The 15190-nt window shown below is 62.5% G+C and overlaps 2 protein-coding genes across 7 annotated transcripts in view; both read right to left on the bottom strand.

Annotated features, from left to right (window-relative positions):
* Nucleotides 1-224: 224 nt before the first annotated feature.
* ZMIZ2 (zinc finger MIZ-type containing 2) lies at nt 225-8105 on the bottom strand. Of its 3 annotated transcripts, XM_030964160.1 has the most exons (19): nt 6943-6996; nt 6115-6236; nt 5733-5847; nt 5442-5644; nt 5160-5352; nt 4825-5079; nt 4574-4747; nt 4419-4484; nt 4173-4344; nt 3453-3597; nt 2777-2987; nt 2596-2701; nt 2303-2460; nt 2161-2228; nt 1911-1979; nt 1552-1796; nt 1295-1470; nt 970-1182; nt 227-851 (listed from the first exon to the last, which is right to left on the bottom strand). In XM_030964160.1, the coding sequence occupies exons 2-19, from the start codon at nt 6162-6164 to the stop codon at nt 744-746; spliced, it is 2727 nt and encodes a 908-aa protein (XP_030820020.1). In that variant the 5' UTR covers nt 6165-6236; nt 6943-6996; the 3' UTR covers nt 227-743. The 3 variants fall into 3 exon arrangements, with proteins under 3 accessions (XP_030820019.1, XP_030820020.1, XP_030820018.1); XM_030964158.1 differs by lacking the exons at nt 6115-6236; nt 6943-6996 and adding an exon at nt 7918-8105; XM_030964159.1 differs by lacking the exons at nt 6115-6236; nt 6943-6996 and having other exon boundaries at nt 225-851; nt 5733-6038.
* OGDH (oxoglutarate dehydrogenase) overlaps nt 7997-15190 on the bottom strand; it is a 25612-nt gene continuing 18418 nt past the window's right edge. For all 4 annotated transcript variants that reach the window (XM_030964154.1, XM_030964157.1, XM_030964156.1 and 1 more), the window contains 14 exons: nt 14211-14339; nt 13523-13702; nt 13212-13364; nt 12449-12551; nt 12112-12240; nt 11069-11219; nt 10846-10973; nt 10580-10758; nt 10372-10443; nt 9754-9876; nt 9135-9207; nt 8576-8739; nt 8319-8473; nt 7997-8235 (listed from right to left, as the gene is read on the bottom strand). In XM_030964154.1, coding sequence (XP_030820014.1) covers nt 8115-8235; nt 8319-8473; nt 8576-8739; nt 9135-9207; nt 9754-9876; nt 10372-10443; nt 10580-10758; nt 10846-10973; nt 11069-11219; nt 12112-12240; nt 12449-12551; nt 13212-13364; nt 13523-13702; nt 14211-14339 — 1860 coding nt within the window. In that variant the 3' untranslated portion in view covers nt 7997-8114. The remainder of the gene's footprint in view (nt 8236-8318; nt 8474-8575; nt 8740-9134; nt 9208-9753; nt 9877-10371; nt 10444-10579; nt 10759-10845; nt 10974-11068; nt 11220-12111; nt 12241-12448; nt 12552-13211; nt 13365-13522; nt 13703-14210; nt 14340-15190) is intronic.

Below are 15190 nucleotides of genomic sequence, written 5' to 3'. Positions count from 1 at the left end.
GCGGGCGCGGCGCTGGGCCGCCGTGAGGGGCGGCTCGGGGGATGCGACGGCACCAGGGCCTCTGGGGCTTGGAGCTGCCGGAGCTGCGGCCCAGCCCTAGCCGCCCACCGCCCGACGTGCGGAGACATCCGATTGCCCTCCTCCGCCGTCGGACTGCAGCACCGCCCAGCCGGCCCCGGTTAATGATTGACGCCACAGGTCCGGTTCACCGCCCGCCCGGCCCGGCCGCCGCTGCTCGGCGATAGGGCAGGATTCCCTCGCTACGCGAGACACACCTCCCCCCTCTGCCCGGACAGAGGCCTGGATCCTCCCGCCACCCGAGGACTTCTCCTCCGCGCTCAGAGGGGTGGTGGGGCCAGCCCCACAGCAGGATGACAAAAGATGGGGGACACGCGTGACCCTGCAGAAGGATCCTTTAATAGCCATGGGGGACATACAGGGCAGCTCGGCGCGGGGCAGGGGGAGCTGAACTCCACGCCCCATGCCAGACCCGTGCGGTAAAAGGGGCAGCAGCATTTGCACATTGATAGGGGGGCACGGGCAGCCCCGCAGTGACGCACTTGCCTTTAAATATGGGGAGTCTCGGGGGAGCAGTAGTGTTTCTACACTATGTACAGCCTTGTGCTTCTGGGGGGGCTCAGCCCCTCTGTTCCATCGCAGCCCTTTGAGAAAGCCCCCACTGTGGGGGGTCCCAGCTCTCACACAGTGCTGTCCCCCAGCCCCGGGAGGGGGGCGAGGATGGCTCAGTTATTCTCGAAGAGAGAGAGGAGGTCATCGTTGCTGCTGCTGGGGAGGTCAGGGGGCCCCAGGTAGGAGAGCAGCTCGTCAGGATTCGTCAGCTCAGGCAGGAGCTAGGGGCGGCAGTGTGTGATGATTGGCTCCCCGCTGCTTCTGCCCACCCCCCTGCAGCAGCTGGGGTCCCGAGCCAGCGGCAGGACCCTTGTCCACTCCCCCACCCCGAGTACTCACGTCGAGGGCAGCCTCGGAGCCATCGCCTGCCGCGGCCATGCTGGGTGCGGGGGGGAAGACGAGGTCGGCGGTGTGGGCCGGGGCTCCCAGGGGTGGCCGTACCCCTGCGCCCCGGGAGTGCAGCGTGGAGCTGGGCTGGCTGCCCGAGGGAGCGCTGTGCAGCCCTGTCTGCACGGCGGGGTGGGACGGCTCCATTCGTCCCGCTGGGGGAAGCTGGGGAGTGCGGGGAAAAAGCATGAGACCCTCCCTCCCCTGGGACCCCCCAGCCCCCCCAGAGTGAGACATGAGAGCTTGGGGGAGTCCCTCCACCTGTAGCCCAGCTGACCTGTGCAGGCAGAGGGGGCACAGGAGGCTTCTCAGGGCCCAGAAGGCTGCCTGGGATGTTGGGCTGGTAGGAGATGGAGGAGGGGCCTGGTGTGAAGTCACTCAGCGTTGAGGGGCCAGGGACACCAGGGGCAGCAAAAGGCTCTGGGAAGCCCCCAGGACCCAGAAAGCTGGAACCTGTGAGAGGAAATGGGGCAATTGGGGGACACACACACAGGGATGGGGTTCAGTCCTGTCCCCCATGGGTCCCCCCCGTACCCGGGGTGCCGTAGTCAGTGGCAGCCCCCACTGGAGGTTGTGACAATGCTGGGAAGGGCACAGAGCCAGGCCCCAGGGCCGCAATCATCTCCATGATGTTGGGCAGCACCATGTGTGCAGGACTGAGTGTCCGGCACCGTTTCAGTGCTGGCCCCTCCGGCTCCTCCTTGATGTGGACGTCAGGTTTGATAGGGACAGGTTTCCAGCTGCAGGTTGGGTCGATGGTGATCTCCTCATGCTCTGAACTGGGGGCAGCAGGAGCACAGGAGAGGTGAGGCTGGGGGCACTGGCTGCACAGCCCCCAGGGGTGGCACAGGACCAGGCATGGATGGACAGACAGACAAAGGGAAGGGACTTACTTCTGGATGTAGATCAGGATGCCCAGCATGTACTGGTCAACCTCCAGCCCCTCCAGCAGGGCCGTCTTACTGCAGGCAGAGAGAGAACAGAGTGAGGTATGGGAACCCCCACCAGACAGGAACCTCCCCCTAAGGCAAGAACTGTTCCTCTCCCAGGGCAGGAAATAGATCCCCCACAGGTAGTGAAACACACACCCATTCCCTGCAGGCAGGGACAACAGGGCATGGCCCCATTGCAGACCCCACTCACTTGCAGACAGGACACCGCCATGTCCCCCTCTCGCAGTTGAGCTGCAGGTATGACTCCAGGTCAAAGCACTGTGGGGAGAGTAGCAGTTGAGATGGAAGAGGCAGGATACTGGATACAGCACCCTGTCATCACCACGCCCTACCTGTATGTGCCGGCAGTCATGACCCCTGGCTGGAAGCTGGATCCTCCGGAAGGTGATAGGGCACTTGAGGGACACCTTGATGGCCGTCTGCTCCACGCCGTCCTCACCATTGGGCCCTGGTGTCCCTGGGATGGTCCCACTGCTGAAGTTGCGCTTGACTGGGAAGGTGAGGGTGAGGGGCACCAAGGGTCAGAACCAGGACCCTGGGATGGGGGTGGCAACACTGCAGCATCACCCCCATCCTGCTGTGGCCTCCCTGCCACAGTGCATCCTGCTAAGCCCCAGGTGCTCACTTTTGGTGATGCAGTGCTCAGCGGGGAGCAGGCGCTTCTTGATGAGCCCCTGCAGCACCGAGCGCACCGAGGGCCGGTGCACCAGCTGCAGGACGAACAGGTGGGACTGTGGAGAGACGGGAGGCTGAGCTGCGGCCCCAGCCACCACCCTCCCTCTGCTGGTACCCTCCTGGTGACTCACACAGCAGCAGGCGGTGACAGTGATCTGGATAGTGTTTCTGCCGGGCTGGCAGACGTGCTTCAGGTAGAGTGGCTTGTGGGAGGTCTTGTTGTCACCACGCTCGATGGTGAGCGGCGTGGCGTTGACGCTCACCTGCACGGAGGCCGGCCAGTTGGTGTTCATCTGCCGGTCCTCGTGGTGGTAGCACTTGAACTGCAGCTCCAGGTCAGGCCTGGGGACAGGCAGGGTGTGGGCAGGGGGTGTGTCACCACACCATGCTGCTCTGAGCCACGCAGAACCATGCAGTGCTAAGCCATTGCATGTTACACTGAGTCATATGGCACTGTGACAAACCCCAACAGCAGCACAGCACAGCACTGTGCCAGGCCACACCACATCCCACCGTGCTGTGCCATGCCAAGCCATGCCCCAAAGCACCAGGCTGTGCCACAACATGCCAAACACCATGACACCACGTTGAACCACGGCAGTACAGCTATGCCAAATCACACTTCACACCGTGATGCAGGACAGCGCCGTGCCCAGCCATACCAGGCCACACACCCCCGTGCCACACGGCACACGCAGTGCCCAACTGTGCTGCCAGCATAGCCCCACTCCACAGCACACGGTGCCATAGAGCACCCCCCGAGCAGCACTGTGTGACACTCCAGAAGATGCCCCCCAGCATCCCCACCTCATCATGAGGGTCTTGTAGACAGAGTCACGGAGCTGGAAGACGTGGTTGCTGACAGCCAGGTTGTGCTGCAGGCGGAAGGGCTCCAACACCACGCCGTCCCGCACCGGGAAGGTCAACCGCAACTCCTCGCCGGGGGCCGGCCCTGCGGGACGCTGCCATCAGGGAAAGGAGACCTTCCCCGGGCGCCAGCCACACCCTGGCCACGGCCCAGCGGCGCTCCGCCCACCGCACGAGGACCCACCTTGCAGGGAGCCCCACCTACGCGACCCTGCCCACCCCGGACACCGCGCCCCGGACACTGCAGGAAGCCCCTCCCCCCAAAGCGGCCCCGCCCCTGGGGACCACCCCCCTCCCACCCCTCTGGAGGAAGCCCACCCCATCGCAGATTCCTCCCGCTTGCTCCATGAAACCGCACCCTAGCCAAGCCCCTCCCGATCCACCCTAAAAGCAGAAGCCCCCACCAAACCAGCACTCCTATAAAGCCCCGCCCCCTGAGGCCACACCCTTTTAGCAAGCCCCTCCCACTACTCACAGGCAGCCCACCCCTGCCTCAATCAGCCCCCAAACCCTGGCAGTGGGCACGCCTCTTCTCTGAATTCCCTCCCACCCTCCATTTAAAGAGACAAAGGCCAGGGAGCTGTCAGGAGAGAGGTCTGCACCTTACACACGGGGGTGATCTCTGTGAAAGTCCTCCTCACCCGCACCAGGGACACCCACCTGAAGGGGACGGGTGCAGGGGGGCAACGCTGGGCTTCATGTCTGCCAGGAAGGGCGACTTGACATCCTGCCCAGGGGACGCATAGGTGGGGATGCCACTGCCTGGTGTCATGGGCGGCGTGGGGTTCCCCGCCAGCGGCGAGCTGGGGTAGCCCGGCAGTGACCGGCCCGGCTGTAGAGGCAGCACGTGCCCTCAGCGTCCAGCCAGGCCAGCAGAGCCCCCGCGCCGCCCGCGGCCACACTCACCCCATTGATGGCTGCTTGGCTGTAGGTGCTGAAGCTGGCGCTCTGCCCATTGAACTGGTCAGCTGGCTATGGGAGGAGGAGGGTCTCCAGGGGCTGGCACCGAGGCATGGTGGACACCCAGACCTCCACCCCTTGCCCATGTTCCCCTGTGGTACCTTGTAATAGGGTCCAGCACTGCCTGAAGCGGAGAGGTACTGGCCCATGCTCTGCTGCAGCCTGTGACCAGGGTATGAGGGGGACGGAGCGGAGGACTGGGGGGCGCTGGGGGCATACTGGGCACCAGCTGCAGCGTACTGCCCGCCCTGGAGGTACTGCTGCGGTGGGTACCCCTGTGGGGCCAGGGAGTCAGCACCAGTGGGAAAGGGGCCCACCACATGCCATAGCCCTCACCCAACGCGGCACTCACCTCGTTGGAGTATGCCCGCTTGAGACCCTGGCGGGGCAGCTGCTGGCTCTGGGGAGGTCCAGGGTAGGTGTGCTGAGGCACTCGCTGCCCACCATAGAGGGGGCCAGTCCCGGGCGCCCGCACTGGGCTCATGCTCACAGAGGAGACACCAGAAGGGGCCACAACACCTGCCATGCCAGCTGGGCTCATGCTGTTGGGGCCACGGGGTCCAGCATGGGGCAGGAACTGGCTGCTGAAAGACTGCCCTGCACCCATCTGCAGCAACAAAGAGAGAAGGGTCACAGCAGGCCAGGGGGGCTGTCAGCTCCCCAGTTCTGCCACATCCAGGTTCTTACCGCACTGTACTGGCTCAGCTCCTGGCTCTGTTTCTCCTGCAGTGCTGCCACCGTCGCCGTGGCCGTGGCTGTGGCTGTGGCAGCAGCAGCAGCCACAGCAGCAGCTGCTGCTGCCTGGGTGAAATCAGCAGTGGCCCGGCTGGCGTGCGAGGGGAGCCCCATCCCTCCAGGGCCACTCGGGCCACCATTATAGCTGGAGAACAGAAAAGCAGGAAGGGGAATGCAGTGGCCCTCCCTGCAGCAGAGCACATGCCTGGCCACAAAGCACAGGGCTGGCCTTACCTGGCAGCGAAGCCTGGCCCACTGGGGTAGGTGTTGCGCCCATAGACACTGGGCTGCACGTAGCCCTTCCCTGGTGCCCCCTCAGCAAAGGGCTGCTGTGGCAGGAATGGTGGGGAGCTCATGCCCGAGCTGCTGCCTGCCATGCCAGGCAGCAGTGGGGTGCTAGAGCTGCTTCCCCCAGGGCCCATGGGGCTGCCAAAAACCTGGAGGGCGCAATGGGAGGCAGTGGGTCAGGCAGGGGCAGTAGCATCCAGGTGCGGGGGATGCCTGGGGCGGGGGTGCTGCTCGTACCTGGCTCTGGGAGGGGTTGCTGACACCCCAGACAGTGGTTACCACGGAGAGGGATCCCGGCGGCTGATTGGTGCTTGGTTGCCAAGGAACAGCCTCGTATGCAAATGAACCATCACTAGAAAGAAAAACAAATTGATGAAGGACAGAGGGACGGAGGGACAGAGGGATGGAGGGATTGAAGAAATGGAGAGATAAAGAATGGAAGGGATAGAGGGGCAGACAAGGGGATGGATGCATGGAGGGATGCAGGGATGGAGGGATGGATGGATGGATGGATGGATGGATGGATGGATGGATGGATGGATGGATGGATGGATGGATGGATGGATGGATGGAGACATGGATGCACGGGTGGATGGAGGGACGCTGCCCCGGCGCCCACCCGTGGGGCGCAGGAGGCAGCGAGGGTTTCATGGGGTTCATGGAGCTCATCAGCGGGTGTGGGCTGGGTCTTCCGAGGCCGCGGCGGGCACTGCGGGATGGCGGCACCGTCTGTCACTGGGGCTGCGGGAAGCAGTGGAGTGGCGGGTGAGGGGCGGCCGCCCCCGGAGAGGCCGGGGCGGGGGGGGGACAGCCCGTAGGCTTCGCGACCCCCCAGCCTCTGCGGCCGGGGCTCGGCGTCCGGCCCGCGGCCGGCACGGGGCACCGGTTGGCACGCGCCGCCCCCGCTCCGGGCCGCCCCCCCCGCTCCGCGCCGGCCACCGCGGCGTCAGAGCTCCCCGGGGCGGCGGGCGTCGGGGGCTTCCCCTGCGCCTGCGGGCGGGGGGAACCACGGGGACTTCCCGGGGAAGGGACGCGGCCCCCGGCCCGGCACTGCGCCCCGCTGCCCGGGGTATTTCCAGCCGGGCCCGGCAGCGGGGGGCTGCGGGATCACCGGCGCTTTCGGTTCCTCCCGGCGCCGCGGGAGGGCGGCGGAGACGGGGTCGCCGCGAGGAAAGACACGGAGAGGGGAACACCCGCGGCGGGCCTGCCCCGGCTCCCGGGAGCCGCCACCGCGGAACCACCGGCCCCCGGCGCCCCTCGCCGGCGGTGACAGCCCCCTCAGCTCCTTCCCCGGCGGCACCGCAGGGACAGGCCCCGGGGCCGGGCCCCCCCCATTGCCATGGCAACCACCCCTACCACCCCCGGCACGGCGGGGGGGGCCTGCGGGGGCACCGCCAACCCCGCCCGCCTTCCGCCCCGTCCCCCCGCCCGGCGCTCCCGCTCTCACCGCGGCGGCGGCCCAAGATGGCCCTGGCGGCGCGGGCGCGCGCGCGCGGCTGCGCGGAGGCTGCGCGGGATCTTCAGCCGCGCGCGGCCGCAGCTCCGCGGGGGGCGGGGCCGGGAGGCGGGGCCGGGCCGCCGCGGCGCACAATGGGGCCGCGCGCTCATCAGTATGCAGGCCCCGCCCCCGCCCGGCCAGGCGCGGGTAGCCGAGCGCCGAAGGGTCCGGGCCGCGGGGGGGGGAGCGGGGCGAGGGCAGCGGGGGAGCGCGCGGCCCCGTGGGGGTGAGGAGAGCGACCTCAGCGGCGGCACCGCCAGACGCGCGGGCATGTGGCACCTGGCACCGGTGTGCGCGCGAGGACACCGTGTGTGACCCGGTGTGTGACAACGCAGCCACGGGGATGCGGCGGGGCGTGGCCCGCGTACCCCCCGACCTCACCCCTGCACTGAAAGACCTGCAGACCCGAAGAGTGGCGGTGGGTTCTGGGGACACCGACAGCGAGTCCCAGCTGGGGCTGCCCTATCGCCCCCATCCTGCAAGGGCTCCTGTGGGAGGACGCGGTGGGCTCAGGAGGTGCCAACAGTGAGCCCCGTTCTGGAGATCACCTCCCTCGACCCCACTCAGGATCTCCAATGAGAGGACATGGCACCCAGCACCAGCCCTGTCTGTCCCTGTGGGGGCTCAGAGCTGGGGGATGAGAGGGGAAGAACATGCTCCCCGAGGACAGACAAAGCTGAGACATGGGCACAGCACTCTCACACCTGCCTGGGCCCTCAGGACATGCCCCATGTCCTTCCTCCAAGAGGCAGTGGCTGCACACGGGCAAGTCGAAGACTGAAAGGAACTGGGAAGATCCTGACTCACTGCACTGGACAGTAGAAGAGCTGTAGGGACCAGCCCCTCTTGGGGGGTACGGGACACCCCCAGAGAAGAGCCCCAGGGAGCAGACATTCCAGGGCTCTGGGGGGCCATGGGTCTTACCCACCACGGCAGCAGGCAAACCCCAGACCCTCATGCGCCCAGGGTGGCTGCACCAGAGCCACCCTGGCATGAGGCAGACAAGGACTCGAGGCACCAGTGTGGGGTTGACAAGATCTGTAGTTGAGGGGGGGAGGCGCCAAAGGACAGAGAGACGGACGGACAGACAGACGGAGGAGCATGCTGCGCCGCGCCGGCGCTCAGGCCAGGTCCTTGAAGGCATCGAGGTTGAAGGCGGTGTCGAGGAGCCGCTGCAGCTCTGTCAGGTGGGTTTTCTTATTGCCAGTGGCAGGGGCCGCTGCTGGCTCCCGCCCTGCATACCTGCCAGGGAGAAGGTGGGCTGTGAGAAGAGTCTGTACCAACCAGCTCCCTCCCAGCCTCTGAGCCAGCCCCTGCATCCTTACCAGACAGGCTTTGCACGGTTGATGGTGGTGCGAAGGCGGGGTTTGACATAGTCATAGTAACCCTGGTTCTTGTGCTCCTCCTGGCACCACACCAGCTCGGCAGCTGGGTATTTCTGGGCTTCCCGCTGGAGGAGGTCAAAGGGGAACGGGGAGAGCTGTGGGGGACAGAGAGTGGTGTCACAGGAGACGTGGGGCAGCGTCTCAGGGGCTGCAGAACCCCCAGCCTGCAGGCACAGTGCTGGCAGGACCCTGCTCACCTGCTCCACCCTGGTGATGGCCACATCGGCCTCCATCTGCCGGGCCTTGCGCTCGCGGGTCAGGTCATAGTACACCTTGCCGGTGCAGAACAGCACCCGCTTCACCTGCTCAGGGTTCTGGGCTGCAGGGCCACTGTCGGGGATGACACGGAGGAAGTGGGTGCCTGCCAAGAAAGAGAACAGCACCCTGAGCCACAGCACTGTGCCAGCAGCCACTGCACCCACATCCCATGCCGGCCCCTGCCAGGACCCTGAGAGACAGTCAGTTCACCCAGGAACAACTCCCACCACAAACCAACACGTGCCACTTGGGGCTGTCAAATCCCAGCGGCAAGTGGCTGCTGATGGAGGAAGCACCATGGAGCCAAGTCTCCCGAGGGTGGCAGGCTCAGCCCTAATGAGGCTCTGCTGTGCCAAGGAGAAGGCCTTGGCCTCACTCAGCCAGCCTCCAGCATGGGGAGGCTGCAGCCAGGCAGGCTTTACCCAAGGCCACAGACTCCTGCCCTTCACCCTGTGGAGCAGCATGGGGGGCACACAGGCAGTTCTGTGCTTCTTGTACCTGGCAGCATGTCATCAAAGCTGGAGCGGGCTTCGGGGTGGCGCAGCAGCGACTTTGGAGTGAAGATTATCAGCTGGAGTGGAGAAGAAGAGGCAGAGCAAGGCAGTCAGCCCTGCCAGAAACACTTCCTCTGTCTGCCCTCCCTTGCCCATCCTGCCTGAGCAAGGGAGCAGTTGCCAGAGGTTTGCTTCTCACTCAGCTGCAGTGCTCTGCCAGATTGGGCATCCATTCCCGACAGCACCAACCATCCCAGTCGGGATGTCCCATGGGGAAGAGGCAGAGGAGCTACCAGGGACCTGCCTGTCCCATGGCTGGAGCTGACTGGAACTGGCTGAGGTAGGTTATGTAGCAGTGTCTGTTGGCTCCAACAGCCCAGACCTCCCCGTGGAGTTTGGGAAGGGGACACAGCCCTTGCAGCCCACACGAAACAGCAGCTGCACATGAAGTGCCAAGCCAGTCCTGAGCACCATGAGGTCCTTGGCCAGGCAGCAGCCAGCTGCCCATGTCCGAGGCGCAGGAAGAAGCTGCCCCCAGCCCAATCCCAGTCCAGGAAAACACCCAGCAGGAACACAGCGCCCTGCCTGGGCACCAAGCTGGGCATGGAGCTGCTGACACTGACCGGTTTGCGGAAGGGCAGGAGGATCTGGCGCCGCAGGACGTGGAAGAAGTTGGCTGGAGTGGAGCAGTTCACGACGATCCAGTTGCACTCATAGAGCTGACGCACATCAAAGTCATCCAGCTTCTGCCTTGGCCAGCACGGGTGAGGGGATTTCAGGAAACACAAGGTACCTCTTGGCCTTGTGGCTCCAGCAGCAGGCAGAAGAGTAGTCCCCCGCCCTCCCTCCCTATCTCCCTCCCTCCCTATCTCCCTCCCTCCCTTCCCTCACTCTCCAGAGCACAGAGACCCACAGAAATCTGGGAGAGGCTCCAGGGCTGTGCCCTCCACCTTAGTCTGGCCATGGGGGTGGCCAGCAACCCCCTCTCATTCCAGTTTCAGGGCCACCTCTCCCTTGGACTATGCCATGGCCCCAGGTTCCGTGGAGGTGCAGCCTGGGCACCAGGTTCAGGCCCTTTCCCCAGACCCTCCAGCCAGCACAAGACCAAGACATCCCACACCTCCTGCCATCGGCTCCCACTGTGCTAAGCCCACATGGGTGTTGCTGCCCTCCACTGAGCCCAGTCCAGGGCACAGGAGGGCCAGGCTGGGCACCACACCACCATGGGGGCCACCACTCACAGGGAACACATCGGGATCATCGTTGCACATCTGCAGGAATCGCTCTGGGCGGGCTGAGGAGTGCTCGGGACCCTACAGGGACCAAGAAGGGGGATGGTCATTGCAGGCCAAGGCAAGCATGAGAACTCCAAGTCAGGCACTGCCACATCATGAGCAGCGCCACTGCTGTGCAGGGTTCCACCTCAGGGTGAGCAAGGGGAGTCCTTACCATGCCCTCCATGCCGTGGGGGAGCAGCAGGACAATGCCATTCTGCCTGACCCACTTGGCCTGCCCGGGACAGATGAACTGGTCGATGATGCATTGAGCAGTGTTGTGGAAATCCCCAAACTGGGCTTCCCAAAGCACCAGGGCATTGGGACTGGCCATGGCAAAGCCCAGCTCAAATCCTGAGGAATGGAAGAGCAGTGAGAGGGTTGGGTTACCCTTCCAGAGCGGCCTCACCCTGGGCAGTGAGCACAGACCTACTCACTCACCCAAGACACCGTACTCTGACAGGGAGCTGTTGCAGACAGTGTAGGGAGCCTGGTTGGGCCAGAGGTGGTTCATGGGGATACACGTCCTCTTGTCCACATTCTGATCGTGCAGGACATGGTGGCGATGGCTGGAAAAGGGAGAAGAGTAACTTCATCATCAGCCTTTGGATCCCTCGCAGAAGGGCTGGAATTGCCTTTACAGCCTCCAAAAGCAGGGCTTTACCTAAATGTCCCCCTCTCAACGTCCTGGCCACTCAGGCGGATGTGGATGCCCTCTTTGAGCAGGGAGCCAAATGCCATGTACTCTGCCAGGGCCCAGTCCACAGTCCGGTTCTTCACCATCTCCCCACGGGTTTTCAGAATACGGCTCAGACCTGCCAAGGACAGAGCCGGTTCACAGCCAGCACAGGACAGAGCTCCAGTGACAGCAGCTCTGCTCCACAACCAGCCTACAGACTGACAGTGCCATGTGCAGAGGAATGGATTCACCTCTCCTGGAGGCATGAATCATGGATGAGGAAAGCAGAGCTGCAGGAAAGGATCAGCTCCAAAGAAGAGCTGTGCCTTGGTTCACTTCCCTTACCCACAGCTCCCTCGTGAACAAGTTCTCGTAAGAGTCTGGGTGAGAGGGAACCTTAAAGATCATCCAGCCCAACCCCTGCCATAGGGATTTCTTGCACAAGGGACACCTTCCAGTAGACCAAGGTGCTCCAAGCCCTGTCCAACCAGGCCTTGAACACTTCCAGGGCAGCCACAACTTCCCTGGGAAACCTGTGCCAGGGCCTCACCACACTCACAGGGAAGAATTCCTTCCCAATATCCCATCTAACACTGCCCTCTGGCAGTGGGAAACCATTCCCCCTTGTCTTGTCACTCCATACCCTGGTGCAAAGTGCCTCTCCATCTCTCTGCAAGCTCCTTTAGGCACTGGAAGAATCTTTAAGGTCTCCCTGGAGCCTTCTTTCCTCCAGGCTAGACATCCTCAGCTCTCTCAGAGCTCCTGCACAGGGGCTTCAGCACGGGTATAATTTTCAAAGCCTCCTCTGGACCTGCTCTAACAGGTCCAGGTTTTGTTCTGGGGCCCCCAAAGCTCCAGGCAGGGTCTCAAGAATGCAGCACACAGGGGGAGGATCCCCACCCTTGACCTGCTGCCCACCCATATTGAAGCAGTGCAGCATGTCCCTTCTTTCCAGGCCGCATCCCAGCCCTATCTCACATCTCTGTGGAACAAATGCCCAGTCTGGCACAGCTTTCACAAGCTCCGACCTCCATGGATAGTGAAATCCTCCACTGGCACAGAGCTGGCCACTTGGCCAATGTGTGTCAGGTCCTCTTCATTGAGGCCAGTGGAAGGGCAGGTCATGCTCCGGGGCTGCCCATCCAAAGTGAAGAAACCTGTCAGAGAAGGAGAAACACCATCAGGTGTGCCAGATCTGTGGGAAGACCCCAGGACATGGACACCCTCAAGCAAAAGTAGGGACACCAGGAACGGGAAGAGCACCTCTAACCTCCCCTGTGGGGTGGCTTACTAGAAAATCTCTGCCATGAATCTAGAGAGGCCAGGTTCCTTGCTCTGGCCTCCAAATCACTGCTACTGCCTTACCTGGCCAAGGTGAGTCCAGCCAGTGCTTGATGTGCAAGATCTTCTCATCCTTGGATCTGGCATGGGCCTCCTCACATATCTTATCGTACTTGGCAATTTCCTCCTGAAAGGCAGAAACAAGAGACAGAAAAACATTAACGGGGGATCTCCAATGAGGGTGTTGAGCCTGAGGACCTTGGTAAGCTTGCAAGGGTGCTGGAGGGCAGAGGTGGTCCCCACCACAGAAGTCCCAAAGCTGTGCAGTCAGCCTCAGAGAGCACAGCCACAGCCCTGTACCCCAAGGCATAGCTCTGCTATGCTCAGAGCTGTCCAACCCTACTGATGCTGAAAGGTGGTGCCAGGGCAAGCAGGGCTGGCGGAACCTTTGCGTCGTGAGCTGCCCAAGCAGCAGAACCAGGACAGGATCTGCCCCAGATACCCGTGGCCACAGCAATCCTGAACACTGGGACCTACCTGTGCTGCAGTGGCCCAGAGCTGCATCACCTGTTCCACACTGATCACAGGGTGATCCTTGAACTAGATGTTCCTGCACTTTTCAGAGCTGGCACAGTTCACGGACGAGCTGTGGCTCTGAACTCCATTGCTGCCAAGTCTGCAGCGCACACCCAACCCCAGCACAGCTCTGCCACCTTTAGGTTACAGGCACAAGACCGTGGTTCTTGTAGGCCCACGTGGGCCTTGACACCCAGGTCTGAACCACGTAAGTAGTTTTCCCTGGAGATGCCACCAGTAGTTTTCCCCTTTCAGGCCCCGCAGATGGTACCTCATACTCCGGCTGATTTACCACCCCCTGGGAAATCAGCAGCTCTGCATATTTCTGCAACACTGGCTTCTGTTTCCGGATCTGTTTGTACATCAGGGGCTGCGTGAACATAGGTTCATCCATCTCATTGTGCCCGTTGCGCCTGTAACAAACCTGCCAGGAAAGGAAAGATGCCTGCCTGTGACCAACCACTCCAAAAGCACTTGGGAGCTACCTGGGCCACGTGAGGGAGGGTTCCAAACAGCCCAGGAGGGACACAAGCACACCCCTGGCAGAGTCCCAGCTTCAGGCACTTGTGCCACATTCCTTACCAAATCCACCACCACGTCCTTGTGGAAGGTGCTTCGCCATTCTGCTGCCACATTGCAGACGTAGACCACGGCCTCGGGGTCATCAGCGTTGACGTGGAAGATGGGTGCGTTGACCACGCGCGCCACGTCCGTGGGGTACGGCGAGGAGCGTGCCATCCGCGGGTCTGTCGTGAAGCCAATCTGTAGCAAGTGAGGGCAGACAGGATAACCACAGTGTTACCAACTGCCTTTAGGATACAGCTTTGCTACCAGCTCCTTCTTTGGACACTGGTATCACAGCTGGCTCAGCATGAGGCAGCTGCTTTGGTGTCCCAGGAAACTTGTCCACACAGCTCCAAGGGCAGCTCAGCTGCTGCAGCTGGGCTGCAGCATTCTGGTACCTGCTGCAGCTGTGGGGACAGGCTGATCCCAGTGAAACATCTCTGGTTTCCGTGGCAGTAGACAGGATCAGCCCTGTCAGACTCACACACTGAGCATCAGGTTGTATCACCTCTGCTACAGACTGGGCTCAAAGGCTGCTGCTGTTGAGCAGCTGGGTGAAAAGTACCCACTGCTGACCCCAGGTTAGGGCTCCTGCCACCAACACTGGCAGGGAAACAGCTGCTGCTGGTTCTAGCTACTCCCTGCCCCAGAGCCTGCAACAACAGCTCTGCCAGGGACCCACAGGCACAAGGTATTTACTCCTCACCTGGTTGTTGACCACAACATGGACAGTGCCATGGGTGGTGTAGGAGGGAAGGTCACTCAGGTGAAATGTCTCGTACACAATGCCCTGCCCTGCAAATGCAGCATCTCCATGCAGGAGGATGGACATCACCTGGGAGAGGGGAAGCCATGGTGGTCATCAGGGACACAGAGCAGGACATCACCAGGAAAGGGCCTGGCTCTCCTCCCCATGAGCTTTCACCTTTATGTCCCAGAAAGGACATAGAGCAGCTCATCAACACATCCAATGCTTTCCCAGGGGATGGGAGGGGAGTCAGCCATAGCTGACACACCACTGGGCAGAGACTGTGACCACCAACTCCCCACCCCCCAGCAAGGCCAGCACACTTGAGGCACCCTGAGCAGACAGCAAAACAACACCCAGTATGCCCCAGCTGGGCAGCAATCCCATTCCCAAATACATACACCCCAAAGCAAAGCCTTTTTCTCACTGGGGAAGAAGAGAAGAAGCCCTGTTCTCTCACAATTTCAGCCCAGAAGCCCCAGGGGCAGCAGCGGGCCCAGGAGCCCCAGAGCCACTGATGTTATTTTGTCACCATCCCAGGGGCTGGCTAAGGACACCGCCTGCCAGGCAAGGACAGGATCAGTCTATTTATATCCAGCACCTGGGGTGTAGGAGGGAGGGAAGCACTTTGGATCTCACTCTTCCACTTCTAAGGATTGGAGACAGGTCTGCAATGAATCACACAGCAAACAGCTCCCCCCAGCCCCTTCCCCCCGGCGTGTGGAGAACTGCCTTCTGTTGCCAGCTCCAGTTTTCCCAGTCCCAGGAATGGTTATCTCTAGTCACACTGAGATCCTGCTGCCAAGCCCTCCAAGGTGTGGTGCTCGCATTGCCTTGGGGTTCCCCTCATGTCCCTGTCTCCCAGTCAGGGGTTGTGCATTTGCTGTGCCCACAGCCCAGCTCAGTTCACAGATGAAGAAAGCAGCTATGGGAACCTA

This window comes from Camarhynchus parvulus, chromosome 22, assembly GCF_901933205.1.
Source record: "Camarhynchus parvulus chromosome 22, STF_HiC, whole genome shotgun sequence".
NCBI lineage: Eukaryota > Metazoa > Chordata > Aves > Passeriformes > Thraupidae > Camarhynchus > Camarhynchus parvulus.
The sequence above is the reverse complement of the archived record's forward strand: the minus strand, read 5'-3'. Positions and strand labels throughout refer to the sequence as shown.

Excerpts from the sequence above, each read along its gene's own strand:
- ZMIZ2 (XM_030964158.1), bottom strand. The coding sequence starts at position 8,096 with ATGCTCCTCCGTCTGTCTGTCCGTCCGTCTCTCTGTCCTTTGGCGCCT. Across the intron at positions 5,848-7,917 it reads TTTGCCTGCTGCCGTGGTGG|TGATGGTTCATTTGCATACG; the intron begins GTAAGACCCATG and ends TTTTCTTTCTAG. Across the intron at positions 1,980-2,160 it reads TGGCGGTGTCCTGTCTGCAA|TAAGACGGCCCTGCTGGAGG; the intron begins GTGAGTGGGGTC and ends CTCTGCCTGCAG.